We start from the raw sequence: 15,082 nt of genomic DNA, 5'->3' as shown, positions 1-15,082 counted from the left end.
TTGTTTCTCAGAGTATTTTTATTTAAAGTATTTTTAGTAAAAATATTTTTTTAGAAATATTTTTAGTAAAAATATTTTTTTTAGAAATATTTTTAAGAAAATCATTGGTCAAATATTTTAATTGAAAATATTGTTAGATACACTTTTATTTTATTTTTTTTCGTAATAAAATCTTATTATTTTTTCCATTGTTTTGATTGATTTTTTTCTAATAAACTTTAAATAAAAATGTCGCATTCTTCATTTTGAAAAAAAAATCTTTATAAAAAGTACAAAAAAATAAATTAGTGTTTTGTTTGATCATGTGATTTAAAAGTAATTTTATATTTTTAAAAATAAAAAACTATTTTTAAATTATTTTAACACTATTTGACTATTGTTATTTATAAATAATTTTAAAAAACAAAATAAAATAAAAAATAATTTTTAGATAATAAGTAAAAATTATTTTTATTAATTTTTTAAAATAAAAGGAAAATATGACCCGTTTAGCCATATTTTTTGAAACTTATTTTTAAATAAATAGAACCTTAATTTCCGATCCTTAAAATAAGCGATATAAATTAGTTTTTAAAATAAATTTTTGGAGTTTAGCATAAACATAACATATACTTATTGAATTTATATAAAATAATGTTTCATTATAACAATAAAATTCAAAGTGTTATTGGGGAGTGAAATTGTAAATGGGAAAAATTAATGTGGAAGTTTTTGGATTAAAGAAAATTGAATGGCATTGTTGCAAACTCTAAATCTAAAATATTTTATCGGAAATTCCGAATAGACCATTTCAAAAATGGTAAAATTGGATTTTCAAAATTAAAAAAATAAATCAATAACAATCATGGTGCCGTTAAGTTTATGAAAAACCTCTTTGAAAAGTTTGTTAGGGAAATAAATACTTTTTTTTAATTTAATAATTTTTATTTACCATTATTCCTTTTTCCAAAACCATTAATTTCAAATAACTCTAAATAGACGTTATTTAAACCCCGGCCTCATACACAGCCTCTCTCTTGTACGCATATTAACAGGCAAGTGTTCGCCAATTTCTCCCAAATTCCTTAAAGATCTCTCCGTCTTCTGCATCAGCATCATTTGCTTTTACTTTGATTTCACAGCTTGAAGGTTGGGTTTTTCTTCTTTTCCTGTTTCTTTTTCATTTTTTTGAGTGGGTTTTGTTGGGTTTCTTCTTCTTCTTCTTCTTCTGCTTTAACTGTTTTTTTTTTTTTTTTTTTGAAATTTGAGTGCCTGTGAATCTTTGATGGTTAATGATGTTCTGTAGTTTCAGATTTTAAGGGATTTTGGATGTAAGGTTTGATTTTTACTTGAAATTTCTGTGGTGTATCAAATGGATGCAAGTGTACACCGATCAATTCAATATTTTTTGAACTGATTCTTCGTTTGATTCTTGTCTGGATAGATTTTGTATAGGCAAGAGCTGTTGCATTGCGCTTATGGAGACTGTTGATTTTTGACATTGAGATGAACGAATATACTTTCTCCGTCTGTTTGTTTTGGATTTAAATTAGTATATGTGGGAAATTCCCAATTCTCTGATGTATTTTGGTGGCATTCGTTTCTATGGACGGCTAATTTCTTGTCTTGTAAAACAATGTTACTTTGAATTTATAGGACCCTTGTAGGATCTAGCATTTTGGGAAATTAAACTCTGCATAGAACTGAAAATCTTATCTGGGTATGCCATTGGATGAGTGTATTTCATTTATTTGTTCCTTTTCTTTCAATTTTCTCTTGAAAAGTTTAGTTTTAGGCAGAAATGGCTAGTAGGGGAAAGAAATTGAGAAATAGAAATGTTCGGGAAGGAAGATGGTATTTTGTTGGTAACTGGCTTCCCCCTGGTGGTCATGGAACATGCTGGCATTGTGAATCTATGATAAAAATTGAAACAGTGCATTCATTTACTGCCACTGAATATGATTCATATTCATAAGCCCTTTCATGCTTGGCTTTCATAAATTCCTGAGCAATTTTATAAATGGGTATGTATCGTTTATTCACACACATGAGGACACACATATTCTATAGTCTCTGTTGTATGTTTGTGAAGTTAGTTTTCTTGGCAGATATCATGTTACATATGAAGCTTGTAGATGTTTGTTTATTTTTCTCATACATAAATATGTATACTATACAGCTCTTGAAACTTCTTACTAAAGCTTTTCTTTGTCTTTCTACCGTTTTTGTTTTTTTTTTTCTCATGTTAACAGCTGAAGCCTCTAATAATTGCTTTTGAGAGCAAATGATGGATTTTTTATGAGAGCTTTCCACTTGGAATAAGTTGAAAGTTGAAACCTCTACTTCCATGACCTTAGAAAGATGACAGTAAAGTGAGTCTAAGGGATCAGGGCTTTGGTAATGTAAAAGCAGAGATGAAAGGAGGAAACATCCATAGATTGTGGGGGAGAAACTTCTCTCTTACCCTGCTTGCTCTAATTTGTATGACCTTTTTTCTTTGGGCCTTGGAGAAAAGTCCACTTTCAAAATTATCTTCCGAAGATCAGTTTGTGATTTCTCCTTCAGGTTTGTCTTTCAGTCCACACATTTAATAATGTTCTATGAGATTAATGGTCATATATTCTTTTTCCATCTTAGAATTTTTAGAAGAAATATATTATCAAAAAGGTAACAAAATCTGATTAGTGGTAAATAAGACAAGAGGATGCTCTGTAAACATACTATGAAAGCTATGTAGTAACAAAGGCATGAAGACTAAGAAATCATAGGCTGCTTTGAAAATTGGAAACTGAGCATCCACAGAAAGTTATACTGCAATACTAATAAGAACAGGATTAACTACAGGGTTATCCACTAGAGAAATTGGACACCAAAATCCACAAAGTAATCTTCTGGTTTCTATCTTTCCTGAGGTTCCAGATATTTGAGAAAATAGAACCTTCTTGGAGAATACCACTTTCTATCTTCATGCTGAAATGCTCCAACTCCAGATGGTAGTTCCAACATCTCACCTGTAAACAATAAATAAATAGAATGGAGCTGAATAAAGGACACTTATCCAGTGACCGGTCCACTGACTCCACCTATGATTTTTAAAAATATGCACTTATTTGTGATTATTTCATCTATGAAGATCTAATAAGTTCTTTTGCTTTTAGAAGCATAACAATTAGTTGTAGCAAGATGAAATAAAACAACTTGAACAAAATTAGTAGTTCAGTGACTCAAAACATTACTCCATCTATACTGTCCATTCAATATCAACACATAGGGTGCTCGATAGTTTCATTTTAATTGAAAGTCCATTTTTTCCATATAATCTCATTTTTGACATTAGTGAGAGTATGAAAAAATAAATTGATACTATCATGTATTTTAGCATTTGATTTTTAGTGGAATCGGTATATTTGTTTTAATTGATTTTGGGTTTATCAACTTGCTTAATGATTTGAATGTTTGAAGTTTAGACATTACTGTGGATGCTTCTGATGATCCGTTCGAGTCTATGAACCCAAAGGAGAATTCTGAAGAAGAATACTCACGTCCACTCATGAGAGAAGAAAAAATTGGAGAAACAGTAGAAGGTTTTGATGCGGCATTGATGAATTATACAAGTAGGTTTGATTTCAGGAAGGATAACAGTAGGGTTTGGAAATCCCCTTATGAGAAGAAAGGTAGAGTTCTATTCTTACAGGGTTGCAAGGTTTGATTCCTAATAAATATATGAAATCCCACTATGAAGCTTAGGTTTTATTTATTTATTTGTTTTTGGTTATTCATTTGGGGCTGAGCTTCTGACTGGAATGTTTGTTTCTTCCATCATTATGCATAATTACAATGGGTTTCTCATAAAATATCATATTAAAACATGCCCTTAGGAATTTACTAATTTATTTGCTTGATGATCATCTTGTATGTTTTATTTCAATTGGTGTTGAGAGTAGTCTTTTGAACTTTTATTTTTATTATTTTACCATAATCAAGTCATATAGATTAATATAAGCATCAAAAGCAATGCAACCTCTTATCTTAATGCTCTTCCATAACTTGTTATTATGAAGACCCCTGACCCCTTCACTCTCCCTCTCTTTCTCTCCCTTTGTATATAGTTTCTTTTTTCCTTTTCCTTTGTACATGAATCAAATCTAGAACCTTTCCTATCCTTGGTCTAGTCCCTTGCTGTAACGACTCGCACCTAACGGGGCCCAAAGGGGCCCTTACGACTTTAAAAAGCATCTACAAGGTTAAGAAGAGCTCATACATATAGAGTCCCAATAACTTTCTCCTCTATCCAATGTGACATATCACAAACATCCTTCCATGTAGACACAACATTCTCGTTGTGTCCCATGGGATTGCGGGGTTAAATAGACAAACAACTCATACCGTACCAGACAAACCCCTATATCGGGGTCAAGGATTGACTTTGATGTCATTTGTAATGACCCGTTCCTAACCGTGTAGATATTGTCTATTTCGAGCCTAAAGAGGTTATGACGACTTTAAAATGTGTCTACAGGATTAAGAAGAGGTTCATATTTATACAGCGTTAGGAACTTTCTCCTCTATCTGATGTGGGACATCACAAATACCCCTCCCCCCCATTCAGACATAACGTTCTCATTGTGTTCTATGGAATTGTGGGGTCAAATAGACACCTGTCACGGGGCCAAACAAACTCCCACATTGGGATCAGGAATTGACTCTAATATCATTTGTAACGATCCGCACCCAACCATGTAGATATTGTCCGCTTTAGGCCCAAAAGAGTCCTCATGGTTTTAAAACGGGTCTATAAGGTTAAGAAGAGTCCATACATATATAGTCCTGGTAACTTTCTCCCCTATCCCATGTGGGATATCATAAACAACCCCCCATGTAGACACATCGTTCTTGTTGTGTCTAATGGGATTGCGGGCCCAAACAAATAAACACCCCTTATGGGGCCAAATAAACCACCACATCGGGATCAGAGATCGGCTTTGATACTGTTTGTAATATTATGCTCCTAATTGTGTAGATGTTGCCCTTTTTTAGCCGAAAACTGACAATATTTATACGGTTAGGAGTGGGTCGTTACACTTGTCACCCAATTCCGGTTTCAAAGGTTGATTTTATGAAGGGTTTTGAGAAATTAGTTAACACACCCCATGTCTTCTAATTCTGTTAGTTGAATGTTTCTATGGCCCACTAGGTCATAAAATATATGAATGTATAAAGCCTAATTCTCATTTTCTATAGTAGTAAATCTGTTATAATGGCTTTCTTTCTTTTGCCTTGGACATCTAAGGTTTGCCTACAATCTCATTGGTTAATCATTTCCTAATTAATTGCTAATCGGTTTTAGGAATTATCAACTTGTAAACATTCAAATGGTAATTTCCCTTACTATTTTAGGTGCAAATGAATACATGCTATAATTTAATAGGTTGACTTGTTTGAAAAAATAAAGTTTGTAAAAAGAAAAGGTTGATGATTTAAAAGCATTTTCATAACCATGAAAATTGTACGGTTTTCATTTGACACCAAATTCAGTTTCAACAGTATTAGTATGAGGTAACTCAAGGTAGGATCTTTGAAATTCTTTCTTTTGCATCAATGCTGAAAGATGATGTAGATGCTTATGAACTTAGGTAATCTTGTTTATGGTAAATTATTGTACTGGATTTATGGGCTTTTTTTTTCCTCATTGGTTGGGCAAGACATCCTGCTATGATGGTGCAAGGAATCCCTGTTAAATATCTTGGCTTGCTATTGAGTGTCCCTTTAAAATCACATCACTGTGGGACCTTATTGAGTAAAGGCAGAATTATGCTTTTGAAAAATTGGCCATTTTAGTCTCTCAATTTGTTATGTCTTCTTTCTGATCCCAAGGAAGTTGCAAACGAGACTTAAGAAGATCAAGAGGAACTTCCTTGGGTCATGACTCAAACAGAAGGAATATTCATTTGGTAAGATGGGAAACAGTTTGATCTAATAAGACTCTTGGTTGGGTTTGGGATGGGGATGGGTTTGGTGTTGTGGTGGTGGGTGGTTGGTTTGTGGTTTGGGTGTGGGGGCAGTGACACCCTAGAGAATAGGGGCTTTGGAAATAAATAATAATGGTTTGGTGGGATTGTCGAGATAAAATGTGTTTCTACAGGGCATGGCCTTACAACCAAATTTTTCACTGATTTTTGGTACTGTAAGACCTTTTGAAGGATTGCTTGCCAGTTTTATTCAATCTAACAGTTCAGCTGATGCTTTGCTAGTCTGTTGGAACTAGGGGGTTGGCTTTAGAGGTTGTTGGAGTCCTTTTAACCAAGTATGTTTACAAATATGAGTTCCAAAGTATCATTGTCCTTTCAAGACAGAGATCCGGGTTATGCTTGGATTGGATTCTTGGAAGCCAAAAGTTTGAGCTTCTGAAAGTCTTTAGGCAATTCAAAGTGCTTTTTGCTTAAAGAACTTGACATGGATGTAAGAACAGTGTTGGTTCTAGTGGTAACCCTTTTTGAATTATGTGAGAAGGTGTTTCATGTGCAATGGGACTTCGATAATACCAAAATTGTCCCTTTAAAAACAAGGGTTTGCCTTCAGATTCAACTTCTATTTAAAACCGAAAGTAAGAAGCTGTTCCAAATGAGGCTTTAGATCTAATAATACTGGTCAACTTATTAGAAGAGGTTTGACTTTGGTTAGTTATTGTCTCAGAAAATAGGACTTACCTGATCACATCTGATCCATTGTAATGGGCTTTCAGTTGTGGAATTTGGTTTTCTCCTTGTTTAAGGTGTATTGTGTCATCCCATGTATGGTCAAAGATGTTCTGCTTGGATGGATGACTGTTTTTATGGACAAAAGTTGCAAGGTAGCATGAAGAATGGTTCTTTTTATGTTTCTTTTAAAACTATCTGGAAAAGAGAAACAGGAGAAAGGTGAACATCAGGAGCTGTTGAAAATAGTATTATTATTTTTTTTTTTCTCAAAACATTTTTTCTGTGGTCCAAATGTTCTGTGATAGATGATGATCATTCTTTTATAGACTTCTTAGCTAGTATGGGTTTTGATTAGATTAGCCTTGGTATGCCTAAGACATTATTTTATTTTGGGGTGTACCTTCTTCTGAGGCACATATTATACACATACACATATGTACACATGCTTTTCCTATCAAAAAGAAAAAGGTCCTCATACAAAGGCATGATGAGGTCATCAACTCCAAAGCCCAATGAGCTCTTCCTCATTTTTATGTAATGTGTTCTGTAACCCTAAATTGGGTTCTATAATAATATCTCTCCCTCTTCCTCTCTCTTTTTCTTTCTTTATAGAAAGTACCTTTCTGTGTGTGTTTTTGTTAATTTCACAAAGTTAATGGAAGTAGTAGTAGTTTTTTGGATTTTATGGAGGTTCAAAATCAAAATATCAATTCAAGTCATATTGATTGAAAGGTTGAATTCAGTTAAATTTATGTTGTTTCTGAAGATGACTTAGTTCATTTATTTATGTCAAGTTTAACGTCACACCCAATTATCTTGGTAGGAAGGGTTTTCTCTTGGATCACCTTTTAATGCTTCTATACAGTTGAGTCTCTAAATTAGTTGAAAAGGTTGTTGAAATCAGATTCAAGTTATCCATACATCTAACTATTGTTCTTCAGTGTCAAATTTATCTCTGAGAATGACAGTTTCCATTTCTACAGTCTGTAATTATGCCAAGGGTAGATGGGTTGCGGACAGCAGGCACCCATTGTATTCTGGGCTCGGGTGTAAGCAGTGGTTATCAGAAATGTGGTCATGTAGACTGACCCAGCGCCAAGATTTTTCTTATGAGGGATATCGTTGGCAGCCAGACAATTGTGAAATGCCCGAGTTTAAAGGGGCAGCCTTCTTGAGAAAGTAAGCATATTTTCCTTATTTCCTAACAGTTGTTTTATGTGTCGAGTATCTTTCCATTGGCTAGGAATTTATTTTTTGACCCTGTTTTGTGTTAATTAAGAAATGTGCTGGAAATGTTTGTTGCTTTTGTAAATGCACAGATTAGGTTGGTGTAGTTAGTAAAATGCTCAACTACTGTGCTCCAAATTATATAGACAGATTTTTCATAAATCCCAAATCTTTTAATGTGGTTGTATGTACATATGAATCGGGTTTGCATTATTCCAGAATGCAGGACAAAACAATAGCATTCATAGGAGATTCCTTGGGCAGGCAGCAATTTCAATCTCTAATGTGCATGGTAACAGGCGGTGAAGAGAATTTAGATGTTGAAGATGTGGGAGAGGAATATGGTCTTGTCAGAACTGCTGGGCATTATCGTCCTGATGGGTGGGCTTATAGGTTCCCAAGCACCAACAGCACCATTTTATACTACTGGTCAGCAACTTTGTGTGATTTAGAGCCGCTTAATGTCTCGGACGCAAACACCCCAGTCGCAATGCATTTGGACCGTCCACCAGCTTTCTTGAGCTTATTTCTCCCCCGCTTTGATGTTGTCGTTCTCAATACAGGACACCATTGGAACAGGGGGAAGCTTAGAGCAAACCGTTGGGAGATGTTTGTAAATGGAAGACCCAATGAAGATAGGAAGATTGCAGACATGGGTAATGCAAAGGATTTTGCAATTCGTAGCACTGCCAGATGGCTGGATTCACAACTTGCATTGCAACCCAGGCTTAAAGCTTTCTTCAGGACTATCTCCCCAAGGCATTTCCAAAATGGGGAGTGGAACACTGGAGGAAGCTGTGATAGTATCACACCATTAACAGGAGGGAGTGAAGTTGGGGAAGAAGAATCAAGGGATCCTGTAATTGCCAACGCTGTAAAGGGTACTAAGATAAAGCTTCTGGATATTACAGCCATTTCTCAACTGAGAGATGAGGCTCATATCTCCCGGTACAGTATCAAAGCAACAGAGGGAGTGTGGGACTGCTTGCATTGGTGCCTGCCCGGTATTCCCGATACCTGGAATGAACTCCTCGTTGCACAAATATAAGCCTCCATCTTCTGTGGTCTAGTGGACCCTGGACCCTTTTGTCTTTTATGTTACTAAGCATTTTTTTAAGCATAGCTCCATTTCTTATGTATAGTATTTTTCTTTCTAGTTTTAATTCAACAAAAGTTTAGAATTAGCACTTATTTTCTTATGTAAATCATCTTTCCTTCAAGGATGGAAAGAGTTTAGCATCATGGCTGATTGAAATATCATCATTAAGATTTCTTTACAAACTCATTTGCGTGTAAACCTCATCAATGCCAGGAAATGCTAGCTTACTTGGATGGACCATGAGTTCCTTAACTCTCAAGAGCAAACCTTCAGAACAAGCTCCAGTGGCTCCGGAAAGCTCTCTGCTCACTGGTTTTTGTTACATTCAATCTTGTTAGGTGTGGTCAGCTCACAGCAGGAGGTGTTCTTCCTACTCTGGCCACTTTCTGAAGATGCAACCATTGTTCTGTCACGGGGCATCATTTACCTATAAATTACTTGTGTTCCCCTATTTTGACTGCAGTCACCTACTTGTATACTTGAAAAAAAAAAAAAAAAAAACCTTCACCATTTTTAAAGAAAAAAAATGTTTTTTTTTCTTTTTATAAGGAGTGGTTTAATTCATTAGATGTTATATTTAAATTCAAATTCATGATTTTTTTTTTAAAGTGGTGAATATTTCAAGCTTTTAGTAAAAATATTTCTTTCATACACTTAAAACCAATTTTCACCTCATATTAAATGATCCGTTTCCAAACTGAATTTCAAACTCATTTCCACTTTATTACACATCATTCAAATCCAACTATAATATTATTGAATCATTGATATAAACCACACCATATCATAAAGAAAAAAATTTATGTTGTCCTCAAATACCACTTATACTACTCATGTTGTGTTCAAGGTTGCACCCCTCTTTCTTATTGCCTTATATTTGCTCTGATGAAGGTCAAAATGGGGAATGGGAATAGGTCAGAGATACTATCAAAACTCAAAATTGTTTATTTGAAAGACTCGTAATCAGAATGTAGAGTAGATGTGGACAAGTATAAGAGAGAGAGAGAGGGTGATTGGATCATTGGAGATAGAGATTTACTTCAATCCAGGGATAGGAAGATGATGGAGAGGTAGAGATGTCGATCTTTAACTAGAAGTCTGATTTAATCGTGCAAGACATTATTTAGCCTAGAAGCTAAAATAAGCTACATATATATATAGCTAATTAAAATTATTCAAATTCTTGTTTTACTAAAACTATTAAAAAATTCAATATATTTATATTCATCTATTTAAAAAATTAAAATATCTCAACAAAATTATTAATTTTATTGAATATTTTTATTATATTTTGAAGACAAAAATTAAATCATTCAAAATTTTAAATAGGATGTTACATAATTTTATTTGAAAGTCCATTTTAAAAGTCTCCCAACAATTTTTTTTTTAACTTTATTTAAATTATTAAAATTATTGAAAGTTGTATTTATAATTTACCTTATCAAATTAATTTTTATGTAAAACTTATATTTTACAAAAATATTAAAAACTGATCTTTTATAATTTTTTTTTTATTTTCGTTATTTATCTTTCATTTTTTTTTTAAATCAACATAACTAAAGTGATAAATATTATGAAAAATCATAAATAAAGTGCTCATAATTTTTATTTTTATTTTTATTTTTGCAAAATTTTAAAATAAAAATATGTAAATAAAAATTTAAAATAAAGGATAATGTTGGGTTTTTCTTTTTTCTTTTTTTTAGAAAATCACTAATAAATGATCAATATTTGGTGATATGTTATAATTGTAGTTAGATATTTTGTGATCCCTAAATTTCCCTTCCTTTTTTTTTTTCTTTTTAACAAAAGACTTTTTCCCTTTTTCTTCCATATTTTTAGTCAAACTGAAATCTATTATATTTAACAAAAGAATCTTCCATATTTTCAGTTTACCGACTTCCCATCCATTTTTTCATTTTCCCCCTATGTGATATTTGAATCAATAATTCTACCAATATCATTGATTTTTTTGCTATAGCATCTTAGGCTAGTTTCAAGTTCTAGCCTTTTGATGCTATACCAATATCATTGGTGATATGCCTTTTTTTTTTTTTTTGCTATAACACTCCTTTTAGTAGTTTTTTTGTTTTCAAAAATAGAAAGTAGTTTTTGAAAACACTTTACAAACAAATTATAACATTTTTTAAAGTGATTTTAAGAATATAAATATATACTTTTGTACAAAAAGTTATAAAATTGATTACTAAATTTTAATTTAAAAATAAAAAAATAAAAAAATAAAAAAGGTATGTAAATAAAAAAATTAATTAAATAAGTGATAACATCTAGATAGAGAAATAACATCTTCCTACAATTATAGATGATTGGGGAACTACTATAATTATGCTATATAATTTGGATAAGGATATAGACATGAGGTGATCACTTTTTAGAGTTTAACAAATGTTAATGAGCTATTTAACAAATGTTAATGAGCTATTTTTTGATTTGTTTAAAAACTTTTGAGAATGAATTTTTCTTATTATCCTTTTTTATTTATTAAATTTTAAGAATATAAATTTAAAATTGGAGAGAAAAATGATTCTCAAATATGTTTTCAAATTTTAAAATTTTAAAATAAAAATTAAAAGCAAATATATGCTAGATTATCATTTCATTTAATATTATCACATCAAATATATGTAATTATAAAAATAAATACATGTAAAGTAAAATAATTAAAGAAATCCCTTGGATAGTGTTTTAGATTTATTTTTAATAAAAATAAAATCATAAAATCTTATCAAACAATAGATTTGAATTTCTAATGGTTCAAATCCACTCTGTTTATAATATAAATAATAATAAATAAATAAATGTATTTAATCACCTATGTATTAAAATGATAGTAATCTCACGTAATTGTCGAGGGTAAAAATGTAAATTTATTGTCGGAAGTGAAGTTAGGCTAGTTAGCTTAGCACGCATGCGGACGATGAGTAGTAGGCTCAATTCAGCACAACGTCCAAGAAACGCTCAAGAAAACTGGGATTTGAGAGACAGCCTCACTCCATTTTCATTCTCACTTATGCTTTCGTATTTCTCGCAATTTACCGAGAAAATCTCACGTCATTTCCAAGAAAAAGCCCTGCCACCGTATCGTTTCCAACCTCAAGCTGTGATAAGAGATGTTTCCTCCGGCTGAGGACGCTCCCGATCTAGGGATCCCACCCAACCGCGGCCCTCTGCCCGTCAGGACAAACCCTAACTCTGAACCTAACACTCGCGTTCGCTCCGGCCATCGACGCAATGCCCGGCCGCAGGGGATTCGGGGGGCCCGAGCTCACCGAGGCGCTATGTGAGATTCTTGACGTGTTCTTTTATTTTTTCTGCTTTGTTTATAGTTGTTCTGATGATCACGCAGAACAAAATCTGCGTGACAGAGCAGGAGTGGTCGTTTCTTGGCGTGTTCTTTTATTTTTTGTTTTAATTTCTGTTGTGCCCATTTTGGATGAGAAATGTACCGTTGGGTTTGGTATTTTGGAGGAAAATTGTAGGATTATTTTCTTGGCGTGTTCTTTTATTTTTTTCTGCTTTGTTTATAGTTGTTCTGATGATCATGCAGAACAAAATCGGCGTGACAGAGCAGGAGTGGTCGTTTCTTGACGGAATTAAGTCTGGGACATCGTTGAAGTTCGGGTAGGAAAGTTTGTTAAGGAGGTTTGGAGAGAGAGACGGACTCGATCAGTTGCGGTCAGAAATTAGGATCGGCGTTCGGAGGCCTAGGCTTGCTCTTGTGAGTTTTTGCTTTGAGAATAGAGAATGTTTGTGTGAGGTATGATTGTTGGTGATTTATTTTACTGAGTCTTTCTGTTTTAGCTGTTGCAATTGGGATTGAATTCTTTGTGTTTGATTTGATTCTTCTTGAATAATGTTAGAGAATCTTGTTGTTGTGGGAATCGAATTGCTTGCATTTGATTTGACTGTTCTGGATTTGTGTGGATTAATCTTGATCTGCGATAAAGAATTGAGGTTTATGTATATTAATCTTGCTTACAACCTCAAACTATAATGTATTTCAAGTCCTTCCTCCATCAAAATGTGATTTTTTACCATTAATGCGGCTAGCTAGAGTCATAATTGGTTAATAATCAGTGTTTGAGTTGCATTTAGAATTTGAGAAGTTTTTTTATTGGAATTTTCTCTTTAAAAGAAGTTTCTACATTCTAAACTTTCTATTTTCTAAAACTTTTTTTTTTCTGAAGTTTCTATTTGAGTTTACTTAAAAATCTAGAAGTCTTCTTCATTAGAAACTCTTATTAATGATCCCATGACATATGATTGACATAAGTTATAATCAACATAGTCCTAAATTCCTAATTGAGCATCAGTTATTGAATAACCAATATTTTTCTAGGTCTAATATGGTTGATATTATGAGAAACTTAGGTAGTATTTGATAAAACAAAAAATTAAATACTGAAAACTTTAATGCTGAATAATAAGAACTGAATTAATTAGAGTGAAAAATGTTTGACATCATCATAGGTTTAAGTGCTGAATTTAATTCAACTATTTGAAAATGGAAACAACAAAAGTTTGAAAATGGTTTATTTTATAAGTTTAACATTATACTCATGATATGAGACATTTCATATATTTTTTTGAAATACTATATGTATGATATATTGATCAAGAAAAATATCAATTGACATAAAATATTATACAGGGGTTCTAAGAAAAAAAAATTATATGGGTTATCCTTAAAAATAATTAAACAAATAGATAGTTAAAAAAAAATCTTATATAATTGAAATAACCAAAAAAGTTCAAAAGCGACTATTAAATAAATCATTTATATTTTGCTTACTAGAGTTGAACATATGAATTTGATCGTGTTCTTACCCTTCTAAATTTGTTGAATGCAAAACTTTTATTGTTGTTACATGTAGTTTTTAAAAAATGCGTCATTAACCATTATTCTTCAAAGGTAGTTATGTATTGCTATACAAATAGTAACAATGTTTCTTTGCAACAGGAAAAGATACAATGCCTTTATCTTCAAGATTGAAAATTGTGACTATGAAACTTTAATAAGTGATGAATAATCTAATTTGCTTCATTATAAAATTTTTTTAATGAAAATCGTTTTAAGAGATCAAAATATTACAATAGAAAGAAAGAAAAATCTTATGAAACATGTATAGCTCATAATAAATAAAAGTTGTGTATTATTTCATTTGCTTCACCATCATTTTTTTTTTATTTTATTTTTTTTTTATCAAAACCATCTAAAGAAATATTATCATACCTTCCAATTTTTCTTCACGATTTGTACAAATAAAAGATTCTTAGAATCCTTTAAGGAAAAGATAGTGCTTATAAATCAATGATATAAAATTGATTTATAATTCTAATTTTATTGTCTTAATGAACTAACAATAAAAGATTTTATTTGAAAAGAAATTCAATTTCAATCTAAAAATGATTTCATATAATTCTCTTAAATGAATTAAAATAGAGTTTAATTCAATATATTTCTAATTTAGAATGTTAATTTTACTGTATCAAAAAATTAATAATAAAAATATTTTAATTCAAAAAATGGTAAATTGTAGTTAGATGATAAAAATCTTTACTTTATAGAAAAGGACAAAAATAGAATAATAAAGGTAATATTTTAGAATTTGCTTATAGTGTTTTACATTAAGAGGTTTGTCAGGTATTTTTTTAATAGACAAATTAAATAGTTTTTTGGTGGTTTTTTTTAACATTAATTGGTTTACTTTGGGTTATCGAACGAACTTAAAAAGTGGAATCTATCTAGTAATGAGTTATTTTATCAAACACCCTTTTAGTAATCATGTAAGTAATATCGATTATATTGTTTTGCTTCTGTGTGAACATAAGTTTGGTTGTACATGAGTGAATTATGTAACATGTAAAGTAACATGGATGTTAGTATGGAAGTAGCTACTTCCAAAGAAGTGAACTGAAACAAGGCTATTACGATTTGAAATTTTGTTATAAGACACATTTACATAAGTGTGGACAAAACAACAAGAGTCTCATTTTTATCTTTAACTCCATAATGTAATTTTCCTTTAAATGATCTTGCAATGGCTGCCAACTAAGC

General features: G+C 31.8%; 1 protein-coding gene and 1 long non-coding RNA gene across 2 annotated transcripts; both read left to right on the top strand.

Annotated features, from left to right (window-relative positions):
* Positions 1-1,004: 1,004 nt before the first annotated feature.
* On the top strand, positions 1,005-9,186 carry LOC100264698 (protein trichome birefringence-like 14). Its single transcript, XM_059738724.1, has 5 exons — positions 1,005-1,128; positions 2,232-2,544; positions 3,447-3,653; positions 7,661-7,856; positions 8,124-9,186. The coding sequence occupies exons 2-5, from the start codon at positions 2,394-2,396 to the stop codon at positions 8,950-8,952; spliced, it is 1,383 nt and encodes a 460-aa protein (XP_059594707.1). The 5' UTR covers positions 1,005-1,128; positions 2,232-2,393; the 3' UTR covers positions 8,953-9,186.
* A 2,672-nt stretch (positions 9,187-11,858) lies between these two features.
* Positions 11,859-12,905, top strand: LOC109122900 (uncharacterized). The gene is made up of 2 exons (XR_002030419.2): positions 11,859-12,304; positions 12,572-12,905. It is a non-coding gene; the product is annotated as an uncharacterized LOC109122900 (long non-coding RNA).
* The last annotated feature ends 2,177 nt before the right edge of the window (positions 12,906-15,082 follow it).

The sequence above is a fragment of the Vitis vinifera genome, chromosome 7, assembly GCF_030704535.1.
Source record: "Vitis vinifera cultivar Pinot Noir 40024 chromosome 7, ASM3070453v1".
Lineage (NCBI taxonomy): Eukaryota > Viridiplantae > Streptophyta > Magnoliopsida > Vitales > Vitaceae > Vitis > Vitis vinifera.
The sequence above is the reverse complement of the archived record's forward strand: the minus strand, read 5'-3'. Positions and strand labels throughout refer to the sequence as shown.

Bases quoted from the DNA above. Each gene is read 5' to 3' on its own strand.
- LOC100264698 (XM_059738724.1), top strand. From the start codon at position 2,394: ATGAAAGGAGGAAACATCCATAGATTGTGGGGGAGAAACTTCTCTCTT. The intron at 2,545-3,446 runs GTTTGTCTTTCA...TTTGAAGTTTAG, and splicing joins GTTTGTGATTTCTCCTTCAG to ACATTACTGTGGATGCTTCT. The intron at 3,654-7,660 runs GTAGAGTTCTAT...CCATTTCTACAG, and splicing joins ATCCCCTTATGAGAAGAAAG to TCTGTAATTATGCCAAGGGT.